The 24,450-nt window shown below is 35.8% G+C and overlaps 2 protein-coding genes across 4 annotated transcripts; one reads left to right on the top strand and one right to left on the bottom strand.

The window, feature by feature from the left end:
* Window positions 1–6,926: 6,926 nt before the first annotated feature.
* LOC103971275 (uncharacterized) lies at window positions 6,927–7,680 on the top strand. Its single transcript, XM_009385267.3, has one exon. It carries the CDS (start codon window positions 7,096–7,098, stop codon window positions 7,456–7,458), a length of 363 nt encoding a protein of 120 aa, XP_009383542.1. The 5' UTR covers window positions 6,927–7,095; the 3' UTR covers window positions 7,459–7,680.
* A 1,497-nt stretch (window positions 7,681–9,177) lies between these two features.
* LOC103971274 (F-actin-capping protein subunit alpha) lies at window positions 9,178–21,832 on the bottom strand. 3 transcript variants are annotated; one of them, XM_065173231.1, is made up of 11 exons: window positions 21,572–21,832; window positions 21,359–21,474; window positions 18,721–18,757; window positions 16,625–16,689; window positions 15,162–15,323; window positions 11,527–11,605; window positions 11,325–11,402; window positions 10,578–10,652; window positions 10,466–10,501; window positions 9,424–9,533; window positions 9,178–9,324 (listed from the first exon to the last, which is right to left on the bottom strand). In XM_065173231.1, the coding sequence occupies exons 1-10, from the start codon at window positions 21,815–21,817 to the stop codon at window positions 9,426–9,428; spliced, it is 1,002 nt and encodes a 333-aa protein (XP_065029303.1). In that variant the 5' UTR covers window positions 21,818–21,832; the 3' UTR covers window positions 9,178–9,324; window positions 9,424–9,425. The 3 variants fall into 3 exon arrangements, with proteins under 3 accessions (XP_065029303.1, XP_009383539.2, XP_065029304.1); XM_009385264.3 differs by having other exon boundaries at window positions 18,721–18,810; window positions 21,572–21,783; XM_065173232.1 differs by having other exon boundaries at window positions 9,178–9,533.
* Between the last annotated feature and the right edge of the window lie 2,618 nt (window positions 21,833–24,450).

Below are 24,450 nucleotides of genomic sequence, written 5' to 3'. Positions count from 1 at the left end.
CTTGAATTTTCTTTCAAGTGGTCTTCTTGAGTTCTTAGTGTCATATCCTTTCTATTCTTTGGAATGTTGTTCTAAAGCTCTTCATGAGTATTACAAGTCATCTCATAGGTCATTAGTGACCCGATTAGTTCTTCGAGAGGAAAGTTATTTAAATCCTTGGCCTCTTGGATGGTCGTTACTTTAGGGTCTCAACTCTTTAGAAGGGATCTTAAAATTTTATTAACAAGTTCAGAATCTGAGAAACTTTTACCAAGTCCTTTTAAACCATTGACGACATCCGTAAATCGGGTGTACATGTCTCCAATGGTCTCACTCGGTTTCATTCAAAATAATTCATAAGTAAGGACTAAAAGATTAATTTTTGACTCCTTTACTTTACTAATGCCTTCATGAGTAACTTTGAGTGTGTGCCAAATATCAAAAGTCGTTTCACAAATGAACACTCGATTGAACTCATTTTTATCCAAAACACAAAATAAGGCATTCATAGCCTTGGCATTTAAAGCTAAAGTCTTCTTCTCCAACTTATTTCAATCGCTTATTGGAAGAGAAGACTTTTGAAAACCATTTTCTATAAGATTTCAAAACTCAAAATCCATTGAAATTAGAAAAATCATCATTCTAGTCTTCCAATAGGTGTAATCCATTCCATTAAATATGGGCAGACGTGTGATTGAATGACCCTCTTGGTTGCCGGAAAATGCTATCTCTCTTGGGTTTCAAACCAAATGAGAGTGACCGAGCTCTAATACCAATTGTTAGGATCAAGAGTGACACTAAGAGGGTGAATTAGTGCAACGAAAAAAGTGTTGATTCCGAAAAATATTTGTTTCGATTTAATCCGTTTCAGAAAGAAACTAGACTTAAAAGCTTTCATAAGAGTGCAAAGAGAGGGTTAAGGAAGTCTGCAGTAATGTAAATTGTACAAATAGAAAAGCAAACCAGAATTTAGAGTGTTTCAGTCGTTGCAACCTACATCCACTTTCGATTTTTCCTCCGTCGAGGTCATCGATGTCCACTAATGGTCTTCCTTCAATAGGCGAAGACCAACCACCTCTTTATAGTGCTTTCTCCTTTTCACGGTTAGGAGATAACCCTTATAAGTCTCATACCTCTCTTGAATGATCACAATACTTAGAAAGGGAGGAGTACCACCACTGGCAGCTTTAACTGTCGACAGTACCACCGTTAAGAACACCTGGGAGACCAGGTCTACCAGGCAGTGCCACCATCGATCGTGATTTCAGGTGTTGAATGGGTTGTTCAATCTGGCCCAATTCAGCCTTGTTGAGGGCCTAGTTGACCCTTGACCAAGTTAGTGAGATTACCTCATAATCATAACTCAACTAATGTTCTAACTATGATTAAGGCAAGCAATTAGTCTGATATGTCGATTTTTTTTTTCAACGAACCTCTGGTGAACTTCTCAGCGAAACTTCCGATGAGCTTCCTGTCACGCCCCTCAAAAATTTCCATGATTTTAAAATTTTCAACACAAACCAATCCAGGATCCAAACACACATTTGAGGACACTGAAAAACATTCTATCAAATTCACATCTATAAAACCTGTGCAGTTTATAATCATATATCACATCACTCGATAATTCACATTTATGGCAACCCAAGCCAACTTGACAAACATGAACAACATTTATAAATCCACAAGCTAAATAAATTATACAATCAGAACTCCAACTATTCACCACAAGTTCATATCATCATAAACTAGACTTAACATTCCGAAATTCCAAATTAGAGAGATCTTCTAACACTTTTACAAGGTATATCCATTTCGGTTCATCGACAACATTTCATTTCATACAAAATATGCTTATACAACAATAACATAATAACCAACAAGACTTGCCCATAATTCTGAATAGCTCTCCACTGCCTCAGCCCAATTCAAACATCTCAGAGAGTGACAAACTGACCTGAAAGATTTATATAACAACGAAGTGAACTAAAAACAGCTCAGCAAGTGACAAAGCATATCTAGCACAAAAAGTGACAGTTTCAAACGAACAAGATATCACAATGCAAGAAAGAATCCAAGAGATACAAGGATATCATCTCATTAGATACAGAATCGTAAATGTCATTTCATTCATAACATATTGGATTCATAACAAATGGAGCATAGAGTAATTGGAGCATATCAATAGCATACGAGATGTTCCGGAGCATATCAATTGCAAATAGGATATTTCAGAACATATTAGTTCATAACAAATGGAGCATAGAGTAATTAGAGCATATCAATAGCGTATGAAATGTTCCGGAGCATATCAATGACATATAGAACATTTCGAAGCGTAACAATAACAAATGAAACATTTCGGAGCATATCAAAGGCGTATGAAATGTTTCGGAGCATATCAATGACAAATGAAAGATTTCAGAACATATCAATGGCATATGGACCATTTCGAAGCATATCAAAGAACGAATACGAAATAGAAGCTCAGACGTCGTACCCTAGCATAGTGCATGTGAGGTTTAACTCAGTGGTGGCTCCACGCCGTGATGAGTTCTCGACTCCATCCACGGGTAGCCCTTTCCTACTCGAGCCCTCTCACCCTACCCAAGTGCTAGGTCGGCTCTAAATTTCATATCAAACAGATAGATGGTGAAGTGGGATTCCAAACATAATATGGTCCATCCATTTCTGAATGACCACCAAACATAATCTAGAGCATCGCGGGCTCTAAGCACATACCCTTTACCATTTCTGGCAAAGGTCCAAATAATCCCACAAACACCAGAGTACAAAAAGGTATTGTGAACAATAAATTGGGACATATCAGAAGCACATGCGGAACAATGAAATGTATATGTGCCTTTATGAAACATTACGATACAAACATGAAGTTTACATAACAGATTTAGGTATCCAAATACATGTAGGACAAGAGCATATAAGAATTCAAAGCAGTAATATAAAGTTCAATTGAATAAGAAAGCTAAAGGATATCAATTTCCAAAGGAATGAAACCAGAATATGCGAAATCGATCAAAGCTCGATTTCTGGTAGAATTCAAGAGGCACATTGAATAAATGATTTAAACTGTCAATCGTGCTCCAATTTACTCAGAAATGTATCATTGGAAAGATATTTCAACTTACTTTCAGATAGAATAAGTCTCGTATGAATCGAAGTTTCCAACAAAGAGTTACAATAGATTTAGTAACCCAAGATCAAAGAACAAATCTCAATTTTACAGAATTCACAAGGTCGGTTTCAACAGAAAACTGGGCAGGCATTTGGACTCTAAATCTTTCAATCCAGGTATCAAAGAAAGATCTACAAGTCTAGTTTCCAATGAAATAAGCTTTGAACAAATCGGAGTTTCCAACATCGACTTATAGCCAGATCAGTATCAAAAGGTCAGAAATTATGATCCCTATTTTGCAGAATCTGTAGGCTCATTTGAAACAGAAGTTTGGGCAGACAAACTTACTCTGAATTCTTAAAATAAGCTATCAAAAGAAAGGTTTATGAGTCTATATTCTGATCAAATAAGTTTTATCCAAATCAGAGGTCAATACGTGAAGTTATAACCATACAAAGGTAGAAAGGTCAGAATCTCAGGAGTTGCACAGATTCGAATCGTTACGTCTAAACAGGAGATATATCAAATACAAGGCTAGAACAATTCAATGTTCCTCATATCCAAAGCAAATGTACAGATGAAATTGCAGTAAGGAAAGATTAGGATACTTGCAATAGGAAATATTAGAACAATTACAGGAGAACGATCGGGAAACTTGCAATAGTAAAGATAACACTTGCAATAGAAAGGATCGAAACACTTGCAATAGGAAGGATCATAACACTTGCACGAGGAAGATCATAATACTTGTAATAAGAAAATATTAGAACAATAACAGGAGAAACGATCGGGAAACTTGCAATAGAAATGATCGAAACACTTGCAATAGAAAGATTAGAACAATTACAGAAGAAACGATTGGGAAACTTGCCTTTTGAATGTTTCGATCCAAAGATTCGAAGAAGGTGTACACTCAAATCCTTTTTCTACTTTTCCTCCGTCCCTTCCCTGTTTCGTTTTGTGTACTTGTTTTCTTTCTTTCTTCGCAACTATACCATGTGTCGAACATCGAGGCATAGTCACCTACTCTCTCTTACTCTCATTCCTTCCTTTTTCTTTCCCAAACGCAGCTGCCACAGCCACCGCCGCTGCCGCTGCCACAGTCACAGCCCCTTCCACCGCACTACCTCCCTTCTCTCATTTCTACTTTTTCTTTCCCAAACACAGCTGCCGCAAACGCAGCCGCCACCACCGCAGTCGCAATCACGGCCACATGCCCCTTTTTTTTTCCCTTTCCTTTCTTCCTCTTTCCCAAAAGCAGCTACTGCAGCCACCACCGCTGCCGCAGCTACCGCAGCCAACGTCGCAGCCGCAGCCGGAGTCGCAGCCACGGCCGCAGCCACCACACCCGCAGCCTCTTCTTCCTTCCCTGCTCTGTTTCCTCTCCTTCTCTTCCAGCTGCAGCTGCCTCCCCTTCTCCTCTTCCTCTCTTCTTCCCTTTTCCTTTCTCTTCTTCTTCCTTTCCTTCTCTTCTTTCCCAGCTGCACTGCTGCAGTCGCAGCCTCAGCCACGGCTACAGCCTCTTCTTCCTCCCCTGCTCATCTTCCTCTCCTTCTTCTCTTCCAACTGCAGCTGCCATCGCCGCAGCCGCAGCCCCTTCTTCCCCTTCTCTTCTTCCTCTCCTTCCCTTCTTCCTTCCTCTTCCTCTTTCCCTGCCACAGCTGCAGCTGCCACAGCCGCAGCCGCAGCTACTTCTTTCCCTTCTCCTCTTCTTTCTCCTTCCTTTCTTCTTCTTCTCTTCTTCTCCTTCCTCCCCTTCTTCTCCCCGACGAACAGCACCTCCTTTCCTCTGTTTCCTCCTGCAGGAAACAGAGGTGCCGCCTCTTCACCCGCTTCTACTTCTTCTCTTCTTCCTCACCATCTCTTCCTCTCCTTCTCTTCCAGCTGCAGCTTCCACCGCTGCAGCCGCAGCTCCTCCTTTCCCTTCTCTTCTTCTTCTCCTCTTCTTCTTCCCTCCTCCTCCCCGGCGTCACACACACCCTCTCCTCTGTTTCCTCTGCAGGAAACAGAGGTATCACGACCTCTTCTCCTGCTTCCTCTTCCTCTTCTCTTCCTCTTCTTCTTCTTCTCCTCTTCGAACGCCCCACACCTCTCCTCTGTTTCCACCTGCAGGAAACAGAGGTGCTGCAGCCCTAGCTGCTGCCACCTCTCGCTCCTCTCCCTCTTCCCTCTCTTTTCCCTCTTCTTCTCCTTCTCTTCTTCTCCTCTTCCTTTTTCCTCCCCAACGCCACACACCTCCTCGCTGCAGCCTTGCCACAGCTATCCTCCTCTCTTCTTCTTCTTCTTCTTCTTCTTCTTCTTCTTCTTCTTCTTCTTCTTCTTCTTCTTCTTCTTCTTCTTCTTCCCTTCTCCTCCCCAACGCCCCACACATCCTCTCCTCTGTTTCCACCTGCGGGAAACAGAGGTGCTGCAGCCCTAGCTGCAGCTGCCTCTCTCTCTCCTCTCCATCTTCCCTCTCTTCTTCTTCTTCTTCTTATTCTTCTTTTCTTCTCTTCTCCCTCTTCTTCCTCCTCTCTTCTTTTCCCTCTTCTTCTTCTTTTCTTCTCTTCTCCCTCAACTTCTCTTCTTCTTCTCCCCACGCCCCACCGCTCCTCTCAAGAAACAGAGAGAGCGTGGGGGGCGGTGGGATAAAACCGAAATTTTCGGTTTTTTTTTTTTTTTTGCAACTTACAGTATAGTCCTTAAAATTTCTATATTTACATATAGGTCCTCCAATTTACATATAAATCCTTATTAATAAATTTTCAAAAGTGAGGGATATTACACTTCCGGCAAACTCCCAACGAACTCTCGGTAATCTTCCGATGAACTCTCGACGATCTTTCGATGAGCTTTCGGCGATCTTCCGACAAGTCTCTGGCAAACTTCCGATAAACTCTCGACGAGCTCCTGACACATTTTCGGTACATCGTTCGAATCTTTGACTCCGGCCCATCATCTGCTTAATGCCATACTACTATCGTAGTTAATCCTGTATACTTATCTCAATACATAGATTAGGTCAGATAATTCACCAATTGATTTCATCATCAAAATCTGAGATTCAACACAGCACACTATAATTATGAGATTTGACATATGGACTTAAAAACTGTATTCCCCAATGGCAACCTTGAGCATAAGGTATATATTATATAACCTAAGGGATTCGTGTCCAAAGACTTCCCAAATAAGGTATAAAAGTTATTTAGATCCATTTATGAACTAAAGTAAACTTTTTGAAGTTGGAACATAATATTTGATAAGACAATCAAATCTTATGACTTTGTTAAGAACAAAGATGAGATTTGTGTGTACTGGAAGGTAAGTGGGATCGTTATCATCCTTTTGGTGTTATATGTGGATGACATCCTGATCATTAGAAATGATGTAAGAATACTATCTATGGTAAAGACTTGATTATCTACATACTTCTCTATTAAGGAACGAAGTTTTCTCATAGTATTGATTTACCCTATGATCCATCCTACCATAATTAAAATATACATAAGGTTATTCTCATAAGTTTCCTCAGGAATGTCCCAATCCAAATCTAAATCACTTCGTCACATATTTGGATAAATTTACGTGATATAAATTCTATAATTCTCTTTATATTCCAATTTTCTTACGGTACTAATTAGTTGGGTCAACCCCACCAAAGCCATGCCAGCACGTTCTAGTCACGTGCAACCAAGGAGGAGAGACAAAATCTAAATCGGCCGGGATTGGCCACGTCCAATCGCCGTGACACACGCGTCCCTGTTGTCATGTGATCGTCACATGGACACCGGCTCTTTCGCTACTACCGATGTCCAAATCACAACACCTTCTCCCCTCTTTCCCAACTCCCTCTTTCCCCTTCCCAAGCAAGAAATCAAACCCCTAATCTGCCACCGCCCAAATCACTACCGTGTCGTCCATGGCCGACTTCACTGCATAAATGTGTTGATCGGTGCAGGAAAGGGAGGAGAAGAGAACAGAGAAAGAGAGGCGTACTGATGTTGGATCAGGAGGGGCAGGGAGGTCCACCTCATGGTGTTCTGCTGGCGGTGGTGGTGGGGGTGGTGGTGGCGGCGCCGTTCCTCGTCGGCGGGGGTGGGGAAGCCATAACAGGGGCCATCTCCGACATGCTGAGCCCCGCGGGGTTGCTGCTCCTCCCCGTCCTCCTCGTTCTGGTGATCCGCTTCCTCTCGTCGGACCGTGGCGCCATTCTCTCGGACATATTCGCCGCCGGCTCCCCCGACTCCATCCACCGCGTCGGGGGCTCCCCCGTCGGCGTCGCGCTCCTCCTGCTGCTCATCCTCTTCCTCCTCTACTACCGCTTCTCCATCTTCGGCGGGGATGATGACACCGACGACTAGAAGCGGTAGATGGCGGAGGCGGACCAAATTACCATAGTGCCCTTGGTGTCACGCAGAGGGTCTAGTATTATTATATGTACATCGATGTGTATCAATTTTCTTGCTGCGACCTTTTCGTTTTAATGAGCTATGTCGATGACATGAAAGCATGTAAGAGATAGTTTCTTTGGTGTCTGAACTCAATCATTTAATGATAGATAAATGTCTCAACATGCTTTAGCATTTTGCATATACTTCTCTGACAGAGAGATGATGACATATTCATTCTTTTCGGGGTCATTCGTATAAACGATCCCTTCTGAGTTCCCATGATTACAAAGAGGGAATTCGGAAAAGTTTGGGGGCATTTTCGAGATTTCACCACTCGACGAACTGCCCGTCGACGATTGGAGGAAGTCGCTCTCCGTTGGTCCGTATCGCGTGGGTCCCGCATCTCATGGGGTCCACAGTCGCGGGGTGAGGTGGCATGTCGGCATCGATTCCCCCGGCGCGGGCCCCGCAGGGACTGCTGCGGTATACACTACTTCACCTTCGGTCGGTGGGCCGCACTCTCCAGGTCACAGTTGAATCAGCCAATAAGACAGCTTCGACCCTCCACTACTGCTATGGCACACGCGAGCTGCATCCTCTGTTCACGTTCATCCTTTTTATGTTGCTACAGGTTAAGATTCGTTGCAACGCATCATTTAACTAAGGTATGATTGGGCCATGGTGGCATCCAACATGTATGAAACTTGGGTTGATTTAATAAAAATTGGTAACGTAAGGAGCCCTGTATGATATGATCGGAAATGATAAAAGCATGTCCTAATAGTTCTATAGAAGCTTGGGTTGATTTAATAAAAATTGATCAAATTATACTGAACTAAATTATATCGGTAGAAGTTTGGGTTGATTAAATAGAAATTAATCAAGTTATACTTAAAAACTGAACTAAATTATACCTATGATCTTTTTGCTACAATCCAAATGAACTCATTACAACATGCTGATAGACAGCCTAATCCACTACAAGCAAAAGGATCCTCGAGATCCATTGATGCTAACTCTGACGTCAGGTTTTTAAATCAGACTATTAAAGCACATCCTGGCTATTAAATAACATTTATTTTTGGAACCTTTTTGGATATCATAATCAGGATGATCCAGATCACCTATAACTTCTATAAGTTCTATCACAAATTTTAGGTTTGATGTCTTCAATTTGTTCTAAAACTGTAGTGCAACCCCCTAATGGCAAAGTCTGTCAGCAAAAGACCTATCAAGATGAGTTCTGAGGAGTTCATTCAATGTGGGCAACTATTTTTGTTGCAAGCCATCACCAAGAGTACGTTAGGTTCAATGCCATAGAAACTACATGATCATAAAACAGTTTCAAAGGAGGAACTGCAACTTCAAAGAAATTTCTACTTCTAGTGCAAGCAGTGATGTCTTCATACATACAGCAAAAAGAAATGTCTGCAGCATAGCGGTTGAACTCAATTAGCATTCTGACATGGTCAAAAATGAGTTCTATGGCATGGTTCTGGATATCATCTACCATGGTAATATAGGCTGTGTAAAGCTGATACATATAGTCTTTGTTCAAGGACAAAATCGAGCATAATAACAGTGGAAGATTGTAGAGCACAGTTGAGGTTGTCCGATCTCGCCCGCCACCCTCCGGAATCAGTTTAACACTGAACTTCTAGATGACATCGTTAAACCAAGACGACAAAATTGCAGAAGACATGATTTCTTTCCAAACATTGTGCAATATACAAGTGGAGTACATGGAGAATACAGAAAGTTGTACATATTTGTGAAACACGGATGGACATATGCCAAGCTGTGACAAAAGCAAGTCTCTCTTTACAACTATTGTATCTGGAGAAATAAAATAAGAAAAAAAAATCAGAACTTCAATATAATGAACTCTGGAGTTTGAATGGAAATAAAAGGTTGCCATCTCATCACTGTGTGCACCTTCACTTTCCAATCCCCATTTCTTTTGTTATATCTCTAGTAAGGCTGAATTGCATAGTATTCTGCCATGGGAATAACGTACGAGTAACTGGAAGTTTCCTTCTAAGATCCTACATGAAAGCATAAAAAGAAATCATTGATGTTGGCAGACTAGAATTGATAAATTTTAGAATTACTAAAGATGAAAGAAATGGAGAAAACAGGTATTCCTTTTGGCACCAGCAGTAATGATTAGAATAGAAGAGAAATGATCGACATGAAAAACAGCATTAGGATCTCTTCTAGACATATATGATGTGATATTCATATTCAGCAAACAAGTAACCCCACCATTTAACAAACAAGAATGATGTTTTATCAACAGCATCATTAATGATCAGCAGAAAGGATACGGATTAGTTTTTCATGATGGAAGCCATGCACACTATTTTCCTGCACAAGGAGATTTACTAGTAACAAAACCAAATTTTAAATGCCATCAATGGATGAGGCACTTCTAGAATTCTTCAACAAAAATGTAAGAAATTTGATTACAATCATTTAATATTCTAATTGACATTAAGAATCTAAAACATATACATGATTAAGCATTCCATACATATATTTATATAGTTATATTTATACTGCTATTTGTAGAAAGTTCTTCTAAATTCAGATATCTATGAACTCTGACATATTCAAACCAATGATGAAACCTCTTGAGGTTTGATATTTCACCCTTTAAAGTAATCCCCTTCATAAAAACATGATAGGTACATAAAAGTTTAAACCATATAAAAGGTGGTTAAAAACTATAATGATATTATAATTTATTTCAATAATTTAGATGACCTAATGGATATTGCAAATAAGGTCCAAAATTTATGGTTCATTGTATTGGGATACTTCAGATGGCAGAGATCAATTTCAAAAATTTCCAGTATCACTAAGATGGTGATATAATTTACCTAACCAAAGGTCAACTTAATCATATATACACTATGCAAACTATGAAATTATGCAACCTCATGTATGCTGAAAGATCCAGAAAAATAGAAGTTACCTTGAAAGTGGTGTCAGGTAAATTCACATATGATGCCTGCATACAGAGAAAGTTAATACTCTTTCTTTAGTTATTCAAATAAGAAACAATGAGATAGGACAGAGGATGAAACCTCAAGGGATGCCAGATATTCAGTCTCATGGTGCCGAACAATGTTGGTTATTGAGACAGCACTATCTTCAGGAGACTGAAAATGACAGTTTGTGTGAGCGTCACTGATCTTTAGCATATGAGAACATGATCTTCAAGCATTTCTTGGATCATCAGTTAGCTTATTGGATATGGCATATTGGATATGTAATTTTCCATAACAAAATAACAATAGCACCAGATAAGGAGGCATATTGCATGGATCAAATTCTGCTCAGTTTTGGCTCGGAGAAAATACTGAGCAGCATAGCCCTTGGTCCAAATATTAAGGTCCCAGAGCCACCTTAATGATTTCATAGTTCCAAAAATATAAAGATCATGTATTGCTTCGTCAGTACCCTATCTATAAAATGCAGCAGAGCTACAACACACAAGATAGGTATCAAATGTAGAAAATATACCAAGTTGAGCAGAGAAAATTTACACAAAAGAAATAAAAAGACAGAAAAGAAACTGCATTTTGGGAAGTTTGATATATAAAAGAATATACTTAAGCAGATGAAAAACTAGAAAATTTGGATCTGTAAAACCAGAAAAGCAAAGGTTTGTCATTCTTCCTTCCAATAGTTATCGTTGTGCTGCCATATAAATAATCATTTGATATTACTGCATAAGTAGATAAAGGCTACCAAAAGCTCAGCAACTTCAAGAACTTCAATAAGCGACTTTCATTCTTAATCACCAGGGTTAACTGTTTGTTCACAATCACCTGGAAGATGGTGGAGTCCTTGCATTCAAGTTTAGCATCCAACTGGACATTTCCTTCTTCAAAGTAATGGGCTCCTACCTGACAGAGATATTAGTGTCAGACATACTGCAGAGCAACACACTAGTAGCAATTATCAACAATAATTAACATCATCTAAGATATGACAATTGACCCTCTATTTTATCAAAGACGACCTATTTACCTGTATCTTTCCTTTTATTTCCACAAATTGCAGATCATCCTTGAATTCTATATTCCAAATTGACTGCCAGATCCCATTGCTGGAAAAAGCAACATAATTGAAATTAAGGCTCAAAATAAAGCCAACTCCTCTGTTTTGTTGGAAAAAAATTAAACAAAATCTAAGCATAAGCTGCATAACTACAGAGGAAACTTCAGAAGCCAAAAGGAATGCGGCTGTCGTGCAATGAGTTTAGATTCACAAGAAGACATTTGTTCATTACTGTTATATTATAATAGGCATATTTCATAGCAGTGTTTAAAAAGTCTGTCCGATACTGGATTCAATAAACTATTGGACCAGTGGTATCAGTATACTGCCTTGTACTACACAGTATTATTGAATGAAATGATAAAAATAAAAATGAATGATATTTGTACCGACATCAACCTATATGTTTCAATACTAGTACTGGACTAGACCAATAAATACTGGTAAGTATATATCCGTCAGACAAACATTTAAAACCTTGGTTCATAGGATCAACTTTAGACGGAAAATCTACTATTTGGCCTTTGGATAGGCTAAAAATATCTATATGGATTGTAGTATTGGATTTTTTTTTAATTAAACTCAAACTTGTTGGAAAGCACCAACATTGACAGGCGTCAATATAGATTAGCTGTAATTAACCAGATTTTGGTCCAAATCAATCATAACCATGCCAAAACTAGGTCAAATTGAATGAAGTAGAAAACCCCATAATTGGTCGCACTCAGTAAACATTTGAATCAACATGCGACGGAATCCAACAAATCAAATGGAAGAAATCAGGAACCAGCCAAATTCCAAAATCATCTGAAGTTGACTGGATTTAGTCAATTCCGCCTTACTTCTGATTAATCCCTTTGAATTCATGGGGCCTGGAATCAGGATCCATCCCCACAAATCTCAAACTGGATGCATTGGCTGATCCTACAAACTATGCTGATATTACTCCACTAGCAAGAGTACATATGAGCAGGCAGAAGTATATTAACTTTCTAAGATCAAAATTGTTCTTTCAAATGAAGTAGCATTGTAAAACTAGAAAACTTGTACATGCTATAAGAGTAAACAACATTGATATGAGGTTTCTAAGAAGACAACCTAGTGGTTATGGTGTAGTGTGCACAATCCAGAGGTCAAGAGTTTGAATCCCATTGAAGTGTTTACTATGCACATTATGTATTATTTGAACAATATTAGAAAATTGATGCGAAAAACAAAAGGTGAAAGCAATCAATAAGCAATTAAACCAAGAAATCTGATGATTAGCTAAAGAAACAAGGAAAAATGAGGAACTTATAGCATACTATGCTCTTTGTTGCAGTTCATCTAAAGAAACATTCAAGCTAATTATTCACAAACTAAAAGCAAAAAATACAAATGGATCTTCTCTCACCATGATAATTTGTGTAGGGTAATATCTAGTTAAATGTAAGAGCAATCAAATCTTTAATTTATTGTCTCTATTCAAGTTATCTAAGGTCTTTTTCTTCCTCATCTTTCACCACTAATTCAAATTAAGACACATTGCCTAACCAAGTATACACCTATATTTTAAATGAACATATTTCTATCCTTGTTGCTAGTAAACCTCTACATCTACCTCAACATTCTCATCCTGCTATACAAATTTTATATACACATCTGCTACCTGACAAACACTCTAATTCATATAGGATGTCTAGCTATCTCATAAAGTTGTTCTTTTAACTAAAGAACCGCATGACAACCATACATGATTACTAATAATACTCTACTTTAACCTTGTCTCTTTTACCATGTACAGTATTTTTATCAATTGCTTCCTAATTTTTTTTTTTAAATCCAAGATACCTAAAACTTCTTACAGGATTTTCTTTTCATCCATTTTAACCATACCCTTAGTTTTCCTCTTAGATTTGTCAAAAATTACATTAAACATACCCTTAGTCTGTTCAAGAACCCCTTACCACACATTAAAAACCCTTAAGAAAAGAAATTTCAAAAGAAATTCAAATCAAACTATTTTCCTTTTTCAAGTAGTAAAACTACTTTCCACAGATTTTAATTTTCTTTATTTCTTTAGTGAACCGAAAAGAAGTTCTATAATTAACTGCTGTATCAGAGATTGAAGCTGAATGGCAAAAAATATCTATTGACAATTACAAAAATACCAAATCTTCATGTCTATGATTGCAAAAGATCCATAAAAACTTGTCTCCAAATGGATGTAGAATGTTAGAATTTAATTAAGGAATTCTGATTCATGGATTTAGACTATTTCAAGTATACAAATTCCGCCCTACTTCAGTTGAACCTTTGAAACAACAGGTTGCTTTTGAAAAACAAAAGTTTCAACCAAAATCATTCTAACCCTGACATTTCTCGACCCAAAGCCAAACTGAACAAGCCTTGACCAAACTAATCAACCTTTTCAATCACATGATTAGGACACAATCTCTGAGTCTACTCCCAGGGAACACTACAAAAAGGAGAAAAGACAAAGAGGAGGAAATCTTGCAATCTCTCTCTCTCCCTCTCTCTCTCTCTCTCTCTCACATGTCATCTAATTGTTGTCCTTTTGTACCGTTAGTACTCAGAACAAACCAGCATACCATGGCAATCCAACAAACCATTAATATGGCGATGTAAACAAAAAAAAGTCCTCAAAAATGACACCCGTTTCTGTGCCTACTCATTTCCTATTTTTAACTTATAAAATTTTGCAGTCACCGGTAATCTAATTCAAGACTTGACATGTTTGCCTCTGGTGCATATCCTGGAAAAAGAATAAAACAATGTTTATTAATTTCTATAAATGGGTGCTTAAACATCCTAAAGATGACGTGATTATGAATGGTTCAATATGTCTATGATATGCTTTTAGACCTTCAAACTATTAGTTGTATCCATGTCACATATGTGTAGGATAACATAGTTGCAGGGTACTTCTCAGAAACATGTCAGTTACTTCGCACGTCAGTTTTTTGAATAATTTAAAAATACAACCATACCTAGGAGAGACTCCATGCACACTTCTTGAGAAAATTTTTGGGGTTCTTTCGGATGTTAATTATTTTTATAAATGAAAAAAATTAAGATTCAACCGACAGTTTTCCAAAAGTTATTAGCATATTCTAACTTGGAGTGTGTTAATTTCTGTTTTTCTTAATGAATAGGTTAAAGACACTATTTATTACATATTATCTATTATGATATGTAACTACACATTCTAATAGTACATAAATACCAAGTTTTTTCATCTACTATAATGCAGATCTAAAATATTTTTATTATCATACATCATGTCAACACAACAGCATTTTATTGTATCATTGTAGATCGCTCATATTCATGATTCATAGGATGCTACACCTGGCATACTTGATAGTTGTATGACTTCTGTGGAGCTAAAATTTGGTAAGGTACTGAAAAGGAATATCTTAGAATTTTTTATCAAACTAAATCATGTTTGACATGATTATGCACTGTGCATTTGACTGCATCCCTAGAGTTAGCAAATAAAAGATCATCATGCAATATAATCAAGATCAATGGTGAAAAACTGAAAGGATTAAACCACATCAACTTTAGAACAAAATTGATTGAACTTCTGTATATTCACATACCAGAAATTTTGTGGGCTATGCTTCACAGCAGAAATCACCACTACAAACTCAAAATCAGCTCCTGGTCCTTCTGCATCTTTTCCACTAACACAGTAAACTGCACACACTCCCTTTGGATAAGTTTCACCAACATATTTGCTGAGTTCAGCATCAAGGGTACTCCTGCATAAAATACCAAGACAATATATTAAAAAAATATACTTAAATAAAAAAAGTATGTCGGTTGAAGTCATGAAATGCGTGAAATTCTTAGGCTTCTTAGTGGGTATTTGTTTTGATCATTGACTTCCATATTCTTCAGAGAAGCAACAATCAACGTATTTTTAAAAATGACCAATCACCAGAAAGCAAAAATCTAAACAGCGAGCTGAGTCTAAAACTAATCATTCAATAGTTTCACGGAAGTATGAAAATTGCATTTGTTGATAACTAGAGAGCTATATGAGTTTCAGAGATGCATCGTCGACATATTGCTTAGTGCATAAAACCTAGAAAACCTATATTTAGAGGCACATTTAATCCATTTATGAACATGTCATGTAAATCTCCACATCAGCAAATCACCAAATCCCAATAAAGTGCAACTTACAGCAGAAGGAAAAGATGAAAAGTGAAGATTAGTTCAAACGAAGATGGGTTTAGCAGTAGGATGAACTCTCAAAAAAGGATGGGTTTATCACAGGTTTCTTACACAGAATACAATTTCCCTCTTTTTAATCCATCAGCTGTGTACAAGAGAAAAGGTGGGTCTCTCCTCCCAATCACATGACGAAAAGACCCTTATGGTACCCAGAATATTCCTACGCACCTATCTGTACTATACAATGAAATTGATCCCATGGCCAACAATTTCAAATCCCTTCTAAAATCTCAGGAAAAGAAAACAAATCTATCAGGAGCGCTAGATTCTTATAACTATAATGACATCAAATGACCCCTAGAAATTTAAAAAAAAATCTCAAATAGGCAGAAGCTGACTAATCATGATTCCAATAACGATATGGTCACAGCCATCAAGATTGTTATTTTTTCTAATCAAGAAATTAATCCAATCACATTTCTATATTTTAATTCTAAAAAATAATTAAAAGGTCCCAAATAGGGCATAATCCCATCTAATTATGATTAGGAAAATCTAATCAACAATCATCAAGGATTGTTTTCTTAAATTAGGAAAATTATATAGCTGCTTGCAATTTCAGAAAATTATTATTTAAAATAAACAAATTATTAACAAGAAATATGCGAGTCATATAGCTAAAGTAACTTACATAACATGATATGATAACCGATGAAGGTTTATTTATTACCTTACTCCACAAATCCTCATGTTTTATTTGCCAAGTGGACAACAATTAAAAAAAAAGAAAACAATAATCCACTATGGTGTTTTTAGACCCAACAGAGATTTAGACACTTATACTGAAGATCTAAAGGCCATTCCTAGAAAATCCACAATGTACCGGAAATCTTCAATATATGGAGATGGGAGCTCATCATCATTGGCGGGTCGTACATTTGTACAAACCTAAAGAATATACAACATTGTAATCAGTTAACTTTAGAATTCCATGATAGAAAAAACAACTAGAAAGAATGTGGTAAAATTTCTTTAATACCATAATCCAGACAAGGCCAGATATGAAACAAGATTACCTCATCAAAGCTGACTGTAAGAGATCAATATGCAAAAAAAAAAAAAATTGATGCACGGGACCAGGGATAATAATTAAATTTATTGATTGGTTAAACAATATGAGAATGAACACAAATTCAATAAAAAGAACAAAAGTTCATAATGAATACATTATAAATAATACTATTCAAATTAATTTCTTAGTGCATGTGTTCAGAATTTTCGAACTTCAAGGACTCCTATCTTCTCTTGATGGTCATAATCAATGCATAAGCAGATTATTTAACATTGTTCCACCAGCTACATTTAATACAATTTTAATATAAAAATAATTAACAAAAGATACAAAATACTTGATTTACTTGTAAAGTAACAATAAAACTTTGAATCAAATTTTTCATAAGCATAAAAAAACAACTATTCTTGGTAAAATTATCATTGACATTATACACAAGTAGATAAACATACATTGTTGCATTTCCTACTCATGCTAGAACCATCTCTCACTTAAATGAGAAATCTTTTTAATAATTTCTCTCATGATTAGGTCTGAGATGCTCAGACATGTTTAGGATTATGCATAAAAAGAGGCTATTTCAATTAGAATCCATGATGCTCAAGGTTCAAGCTCCAAGAAATAGAATTGATGCATCAAGGCCCACCCATTAGCTGCCTAAAAGCATTAGAGGAATAACTTTTTGATCCATTAGTTTAGTGCAACATTGAAACGATCTAACAAATGAACACCAATATTGCCACTTGCAAATGGTTGTACCACCAACAATTGTCTGCTATCAGATCATCATAGAAGGAAAATTTAGGAGGAGAACTTTTTTTGAGCAGGATGTCTCAATAGCATGATAAGCCACCTGATCATCTTTGGATATTGTAATTATACATATGAAGTCACCATGCCCCATCATTAAAAAGGGGAGTTAGGTAAAGCAAATTCTGCCAACTTCTTCAATTAGAAAAATTTATGTCCAATGATTGCTGATCTTGTGATTATTGATTAGGTGGATATACAACTTTAGGCTTACTGTTGCCGTCATAAAATATTGAGCATCGGATTTACATTAATTATTTACCATAAGTTTCTGTTGACTTCTATAAAATCTTGAAGTACTATGTTATGAAAAATAATTTATTTCTTATTGATATCACCGAATACATGGTGTAAATATCACAATAATTCAGTTAACTACTCTTCTCCTATGTTCCCAGATCTTCATTTTGTCTCCTTGCTGAATCAAACACTTGGATATGTGTTTGCATCAAATATGTGTAACCTTATCAATGTATTACGGATTTTTGCTATCAAAGGTTCTTAATACATTAATCTTTATTCAGTTCAGAACAACAAGCTGAGTAGATTATATCACAATGTCTGTTTCTCCATACAGGGAAATTTTGTGGCCTACCAATTCATCATATTGGTAGCTATGCTTACGCTCTTCATCAATATGATGTGAATATGCAGTTTTCTTTGTGTGGTCATGATTACAGCTTCTAAATATGATCTTTTTAAAAGATATTTTGCTTAATTTTCTGAAGTCTCTTCATATCATTATGTCCATGTTCCCACATCCTGTGAACAGATCTAGAAATCTGCCAGTGTCTTCTGAAGCTGGATGGCTGACTCTGATTCATAACATATTGTGTTTTACAACAGTCCATGTGCTGAAAGCTGAATCGGCAACTCCAACAGATAATCAGAACTTTTCACGAAGGATATTAAAACCTTGTCTATGAAAGTATCAGTTGGTTAACATATATCCTTTATGTTTAACAACCCTAAATAAACACTTAAAGGTAAAACTAAAATATACTTTTGGTTAGCCTAATTTTTTGTTCCAAAAGAATGGTAACTTCATCTACAATGTAAATGGGAGCATAAAATAAATGATAAAGATATGAGATTACTTGTTTCACATGATCCACTGTAGCAACTTGAGCAGTCCTGGGATCAAAATAATTGATTTTGTCAAGTTCTCCATATGTTGTAATAAGTACCTAAATGCAAATACCAAAATTCAGACATTAATGCATATTTCCTCAACTAATTGCTCAAGCATATAAAGATAGTGCCAATGAAGTTTTGGAAAAAAATAATCCAACTTCTCAATCAGACATACTAGACATACTATCACAGAGGATTATATAGACACAGAAGTATGATAAAGTTGATTTTCAATTAGATGAAATCCTTGTAATGCCTTCATAATAACATACTGAAATCAAAAACATGAAACTATGCTTTCTATACAGTACCAAGCATGCATACATGAAAATAAAATCACTTTTTCTATAACCTCCAGGGCATTACTGCCTATGATTTGTTTGCTTTTCACAATTAGGTATCCATGATAGCAGACAATTGTGTCCTCTATGCACTTCAAACGGAAAAAAAAAAAGGGGGCGGGGACAATTTATGGATAAGTTTTTAGCACAAATAGCTGAAGTTCCTATTGAAGTTCCGAAGAGCTGAAATCTTTTTTTTCTGGTAATTTAACATGAGAATATATTCAATACAATGACCCCTAAAAGTACAAAAAATCTATTATGAGCGACATTTATGCTACATTTGTAGATACAAAAACAACAACAATAACAATCAGAAAGTTCAGTTTGATAGAATGGGCTAGATACGGCAAAGAGTGCTACAACTTTGATTTTCGACCATAATTTTTTAATTAGGTGGACTATCCTAGATACTAATGATATGCATCCATGTGAAACCTGAAAGTCAGTAGTTTGGGTATTCAATCTGTACTAAACATTGTGGGACATAACACTTGATTTACATAATTCACTATGTTATTAATGTCAATGAAGCCTACAATTCATAAATGCAATAGCCAAAAGATATGAGTATACTTTTCATGTAGAATGACAAAATTAACCTATTGTTCTCATCTCTTCCTCAATTCAAAAAATTTACCACAACTATCAATGAAGGCAACAAGGGGGGTGTTGATTTGGTAAGTGATAAGGAGGAAATGGCAAAGACCTAGACATGATGGCATAAAAATTAGATACAGCTAAGGAGGCCAAGTGTTGAAAGTAAAGAATATGATGGAGGAGGCTGTAGGACTGGTGGAGTTGGTTACAGTGGCATGGTGGTAATCGTAGTGGTGGAAATCGAGCAATGGGACACTCATGGCATCAAAGAGGGTGGTGAAGGAACCAACTGCCATGGAAAGGAGTTGGGTAGCTGGGATGCAAGTGGTCTTGGAGAACAAGGTAATAGATATAATAATTGTGGTAAAAGAAGCAGATGGAGAAGGCAATAGTGATGGTGGTCGAGGAAATTGACATCTAGTGGTGGGAGCAACAGCGATGATGTGAACACCAAGAAAGAACAATATTGTATCTATATTGATGAACAATAAAAAATTTCTTTGATAATCCATCTTTTTAATAGATTTTAAGTAACAATAAAAGAGTAGGTGTGCAGATATTTCATCACTGTTAAAGGTAAAAGAAAGGCTTTGTGGAATCACCATAAATTTCTAGGATGCTTGCTTGTTAAATTGTAAGCAAAGATAATGGGTACTTTTCATAGTAGATTAACAATGGGGGCTATTATATACAAATCACCACAAGGAAGTTTGAAAGATTTGTAATAAGTTGAACATAGAAAGAAATTAATAAAAGAAGTTCATGTGGTCAGACTTTGTTTCTATATTATATGATCCACATGATCAAATCAGAAAAATACAGACGAGAAGACTAGCAAACTATGATTTCAAGAGGCTCATTGACTTTTATTTCCATGAAATATTTTGGTGGCTGGCACACAAATTTGGAAGGACTAATCAGATGATAAGACCATGGGTCTCCACCATCCCATCCGTCCGCTCTTTCAAACACAATATAAGCAGACTCCTCCATTTGCTCTCCACTTATCCTGAAATGATATCCCCATCATACTAAATAGATGGCAACCTTTGATTACTCCTCAACCACACTGCATGTGTTTCTACTTCCCCAATTGATTTTCAAGACCATGAGAGGAGTAAAACTAATCTAGCCGACACCTTCAAAAAATAGAAACTTTCTGTTTCTCAAATTTCAGAAATAATGAAAAAAAATATTCGTTTACCAAAAGTACGTTTTTATAAGCAGTTACGAGTTTCTGTTCTAGAAGAAGAGAAAACAGCGGAAAGCAACTTAAATTAGCAAAGGAATCCACCAATTGAAAGAACCTTGGTTCAAATACCTCGACAACTCTACCCCAATTATAAGGTCAAGGAAATCAGGTAGATATGGGAAAATGTTACTAATGGTCACACCATCACCGACCATATCCGTTGTGACAACAACATGCAAAACCGTTCCACAATTGGTGTTTGTGTAATCTAACTCCCCGAAAAGCTATAGAAAACAAAATAATGCATCTTATGGACCTCCTTTTTGTATTTTCGGTTCTCTTACACAGAAACAACCTCACTACCAAACAGTACGGCTTAATTTGATCGGCAAAGTTCCGTTCGTACCCAAACCAAAGTGTTCGATGGTATTCTCAAGAAACAGGCAGGAATTAACAGAGGAGACTCACGTCACCGCTTCGATCAGGCATCTCGAGGGCGAGCAAGTGCGCCTTGTTGTGGAGGGGGAAGGCCTCCGCCGCGGCCATCTCGTAGATTTTGTCGTCCCCGAGAATGGATCGCACGTCTGCAAAGCCGCATACAGATCTGAGCCGTAACGACGGAAACGAAGGGCAGGCGAAACAGAAAGGGAAACTACAAAAGAAGGAAAAAAAGGACAGAACCCTTGGCGACGTATTGGATCTCCCCGGTGGGGGCATTGGCGAGGAACCATTTGGCGATCTCTGCCTTCTGCTTGTCGCTGAGCTCCTCAGGCTCATCTCCTCCTCCTCCTCCTCCTCCGTCCGCCATCGGAGGGAGGCACGGCAGTTTATTAATTGGCAGCCGAAATTCTGGGGGTTGGAGTGGTGAGGAGATCCCAAATAAGTATAATTCGTGCAAAGAGAAACTCGCGGAGGTTTAATAACCATTTTCTTCTTTCTTTTTTTCTTTTTTTTTTTTCTTATGACAGGGCTTCCGTTTTCGGTTTCTTTTAAGAAGAAGAATAAATCAATAAATAATAGCCAAATATTACTTTTTCACGAAAACATTTTTTTTATTATATTTCCGTTACTCTTTTATTGGAGATATTATATATTTCTATTTTTATGGAGGTTTAGCAACCATTTTTTTTCTTTTTTTATTTTTTATGACATGACTCCTATTTTAGGTTTCTTTAAAGAGATATTTTAAATTTGACTTTTTTTTTACTAAATTGTTACGGTTACCATTGCTCTATTTTTAGAGATGTATATTTCTAATTTATGGAGGTTTAGCAATTTTTTTTTTCTTTTTTTATGCCACGACTCCTGTTTTAGGTTTCTTTTAAAAAGAATACACTAAAAATGCTATATTTTTTACTTTTTTTTTCTAAAGATATTATGCTTTTATTTTCATGGAGGATTAGCAACCTCGTTTGTTATGGCATGGCTCTTGTTTTAAATTGCTTATAAGAAGAATAAATAAATTTTACTTTTTACGAAAAACCTATGTTTTTCATGTAACTCTTTTTGAATGATACATTATATTTCTATTTTTAAGGAATATTTCTTTCTATTTTTTTTATGACATGGCTTCTATTTTAGGTTGTTTTTAAGAAGAATAGATATATTTTTACTTTTTACAAAAATGCTATATTTTTATTTATGTTAATTTCTATTTTTATGGAGATCTAGCGAACATTTTTCTTCTTTTTTTATTGGCATGGCTCCTGTTTTAGGTTTTTTTAAGCAGAATAAATCATTTTCACTTTTAAAAAATTATATGTTTAATTTTTTTTTGTTCTTTTTTAAGAAAATATTATAGATTTTTATGGAGGTTTAGCAAACACTTCTTTTTTCTTTTTGATATGGCTCCTGTTTTAGGTTTCTTTTTAGAAGAATAAATAAGTATTACTTTTTACGCAAATGATTTTTTTATTTTTTAAAGATGTTATATTTCTATTTTTACGGAGTTTTACAGACTTTTTTTACCTTTTTATGACATGGTTTCTGTTTTAGTTTTCTAGTAAATAAATCTTACTATTTTACTAAAAAATATTTTTTTTCCTTTTATTATAATTTTTGAAGAAAATATTTTATTTTGTTGGAGGTTTAGCAGACACGCTTGTTCTTTTTCTTTACGACATGGCTCCATTTTCATATTGCCTTTCTAAATACTACAGCAACTACATGAATAATAAAGTGAATATTTAATTATTTAAATCAACTACATAAATCTTTTACTATCATTTATAAATATAAGATGTCATATCATTAATTAAATTAGAAATGTCACTAATAATTATTTTGTAGCTTTTGTTGTGGCGTATTTAGTATCACTAATAATTATTTTATTCTTTTCAAGTACTATAAGCATAAAAATTATAATCATATTTATGTGATGTAACAAAATACGTCAAAATCGAAATCAAATAACGATAAATCAAGACCAAGATTATGTGTCATTCAAAAAAATTTTATCTAAGTTATAAGCACACAGTTGGATTCGAAAAAAGGAACCATATCAACGTGTAAAAAGAATTTAGACTTACTTGTCCTCTTTTCTTATCGAATTAATTAAATAAGTTACTATAAGATTCTATCTATTTATAGATAAAACAAGATAAAGCGCTTATCAAAATTAAACTTTTTTTTATTAAACGAAGATCATAATATATATTACCTAATTAAATAGGATTACAACTATATCATTTGTGTCTCTATTCATACAATCTCAAATAATTCCCTATCATTTTATAGAGTTGTCCATAAATGATGAAGTTTTTTTTTTTTTTTTTACATCTAGTTTAATGTTCTCCTATCAACGATATATATATATATATATATTTTAGGTATGTTATTCGAAAGTCACATTCATATAAGAACACTCAAATGTCAAACATCTGTTTTTAATAAAGCATCAATTCATCCCCTTAGAATCCTCTTACACATCTATTATTATATGGTGAAAGTTGTATCGGAACTTACACAGGAAACACTACCACCAAAAAGAAAATCTCGAGTGAAAGCAAATGAAAATATACAATTTTTTTTAAACAAAAACGATTCATTTATTGCTTTTACACGCCTTAACCTGTGTTAGTAAATTCTATAAATTTGTGTACTTGCATGAACTTGTGCCATTTAGTGCAAAGTTTAACTCGCACTTCAACTTCTTCACTTTATATGATGTTATATATCTTTTTAACTTAGGCTAACTAAATTTAACAAAAAATTTCTTACCTGAATTCGTTAGATGAATATTAACCAAAAAGAACGGTTATCAAGGAAAATACTCTTTTTATTGGAATTTTTTTTTATGATATCCCTTTTCATATTTCCTAGTGATCCATCCCTATTTCAAAATTTTTAAAAATACCTCACAAACTCATCTAAATCCAAAAAAATTTTCACAATATTATATATAATATTTTTTGTTTTAACAATATTATATAATATTTTTTGTTTTAAAATTATTATATAATATTTTTTGTTTTAAAAATATAATACAACGTTTTTTGTTTCAAATATACTGTGACATCAATATTTAATATTTTTGAACTAATCTTACAATGTTTTTTTTG

The sequence above is a fragment of the Musa acuminata genome, chromosome BXJ3-11, assembly GCF_036884655.1.
Source record: "Musa acuminata AAA Group cultivar baxijiao chromosome BXJ3-11, Cavendish_Baxijiao_AAA, whole genome shotgun sequence".
Taxonomy (NCBI): Eukaryota; Viridiplantae; Streptophyta; class Magnoliopsida; order Zingiberales; family Musaceae; genus Musa; species Musa acuminata.
Note: the sequence above shows the minus strand (reverse complement) of the source record. Positions and strands in the feature narration are given on the sequence as shown.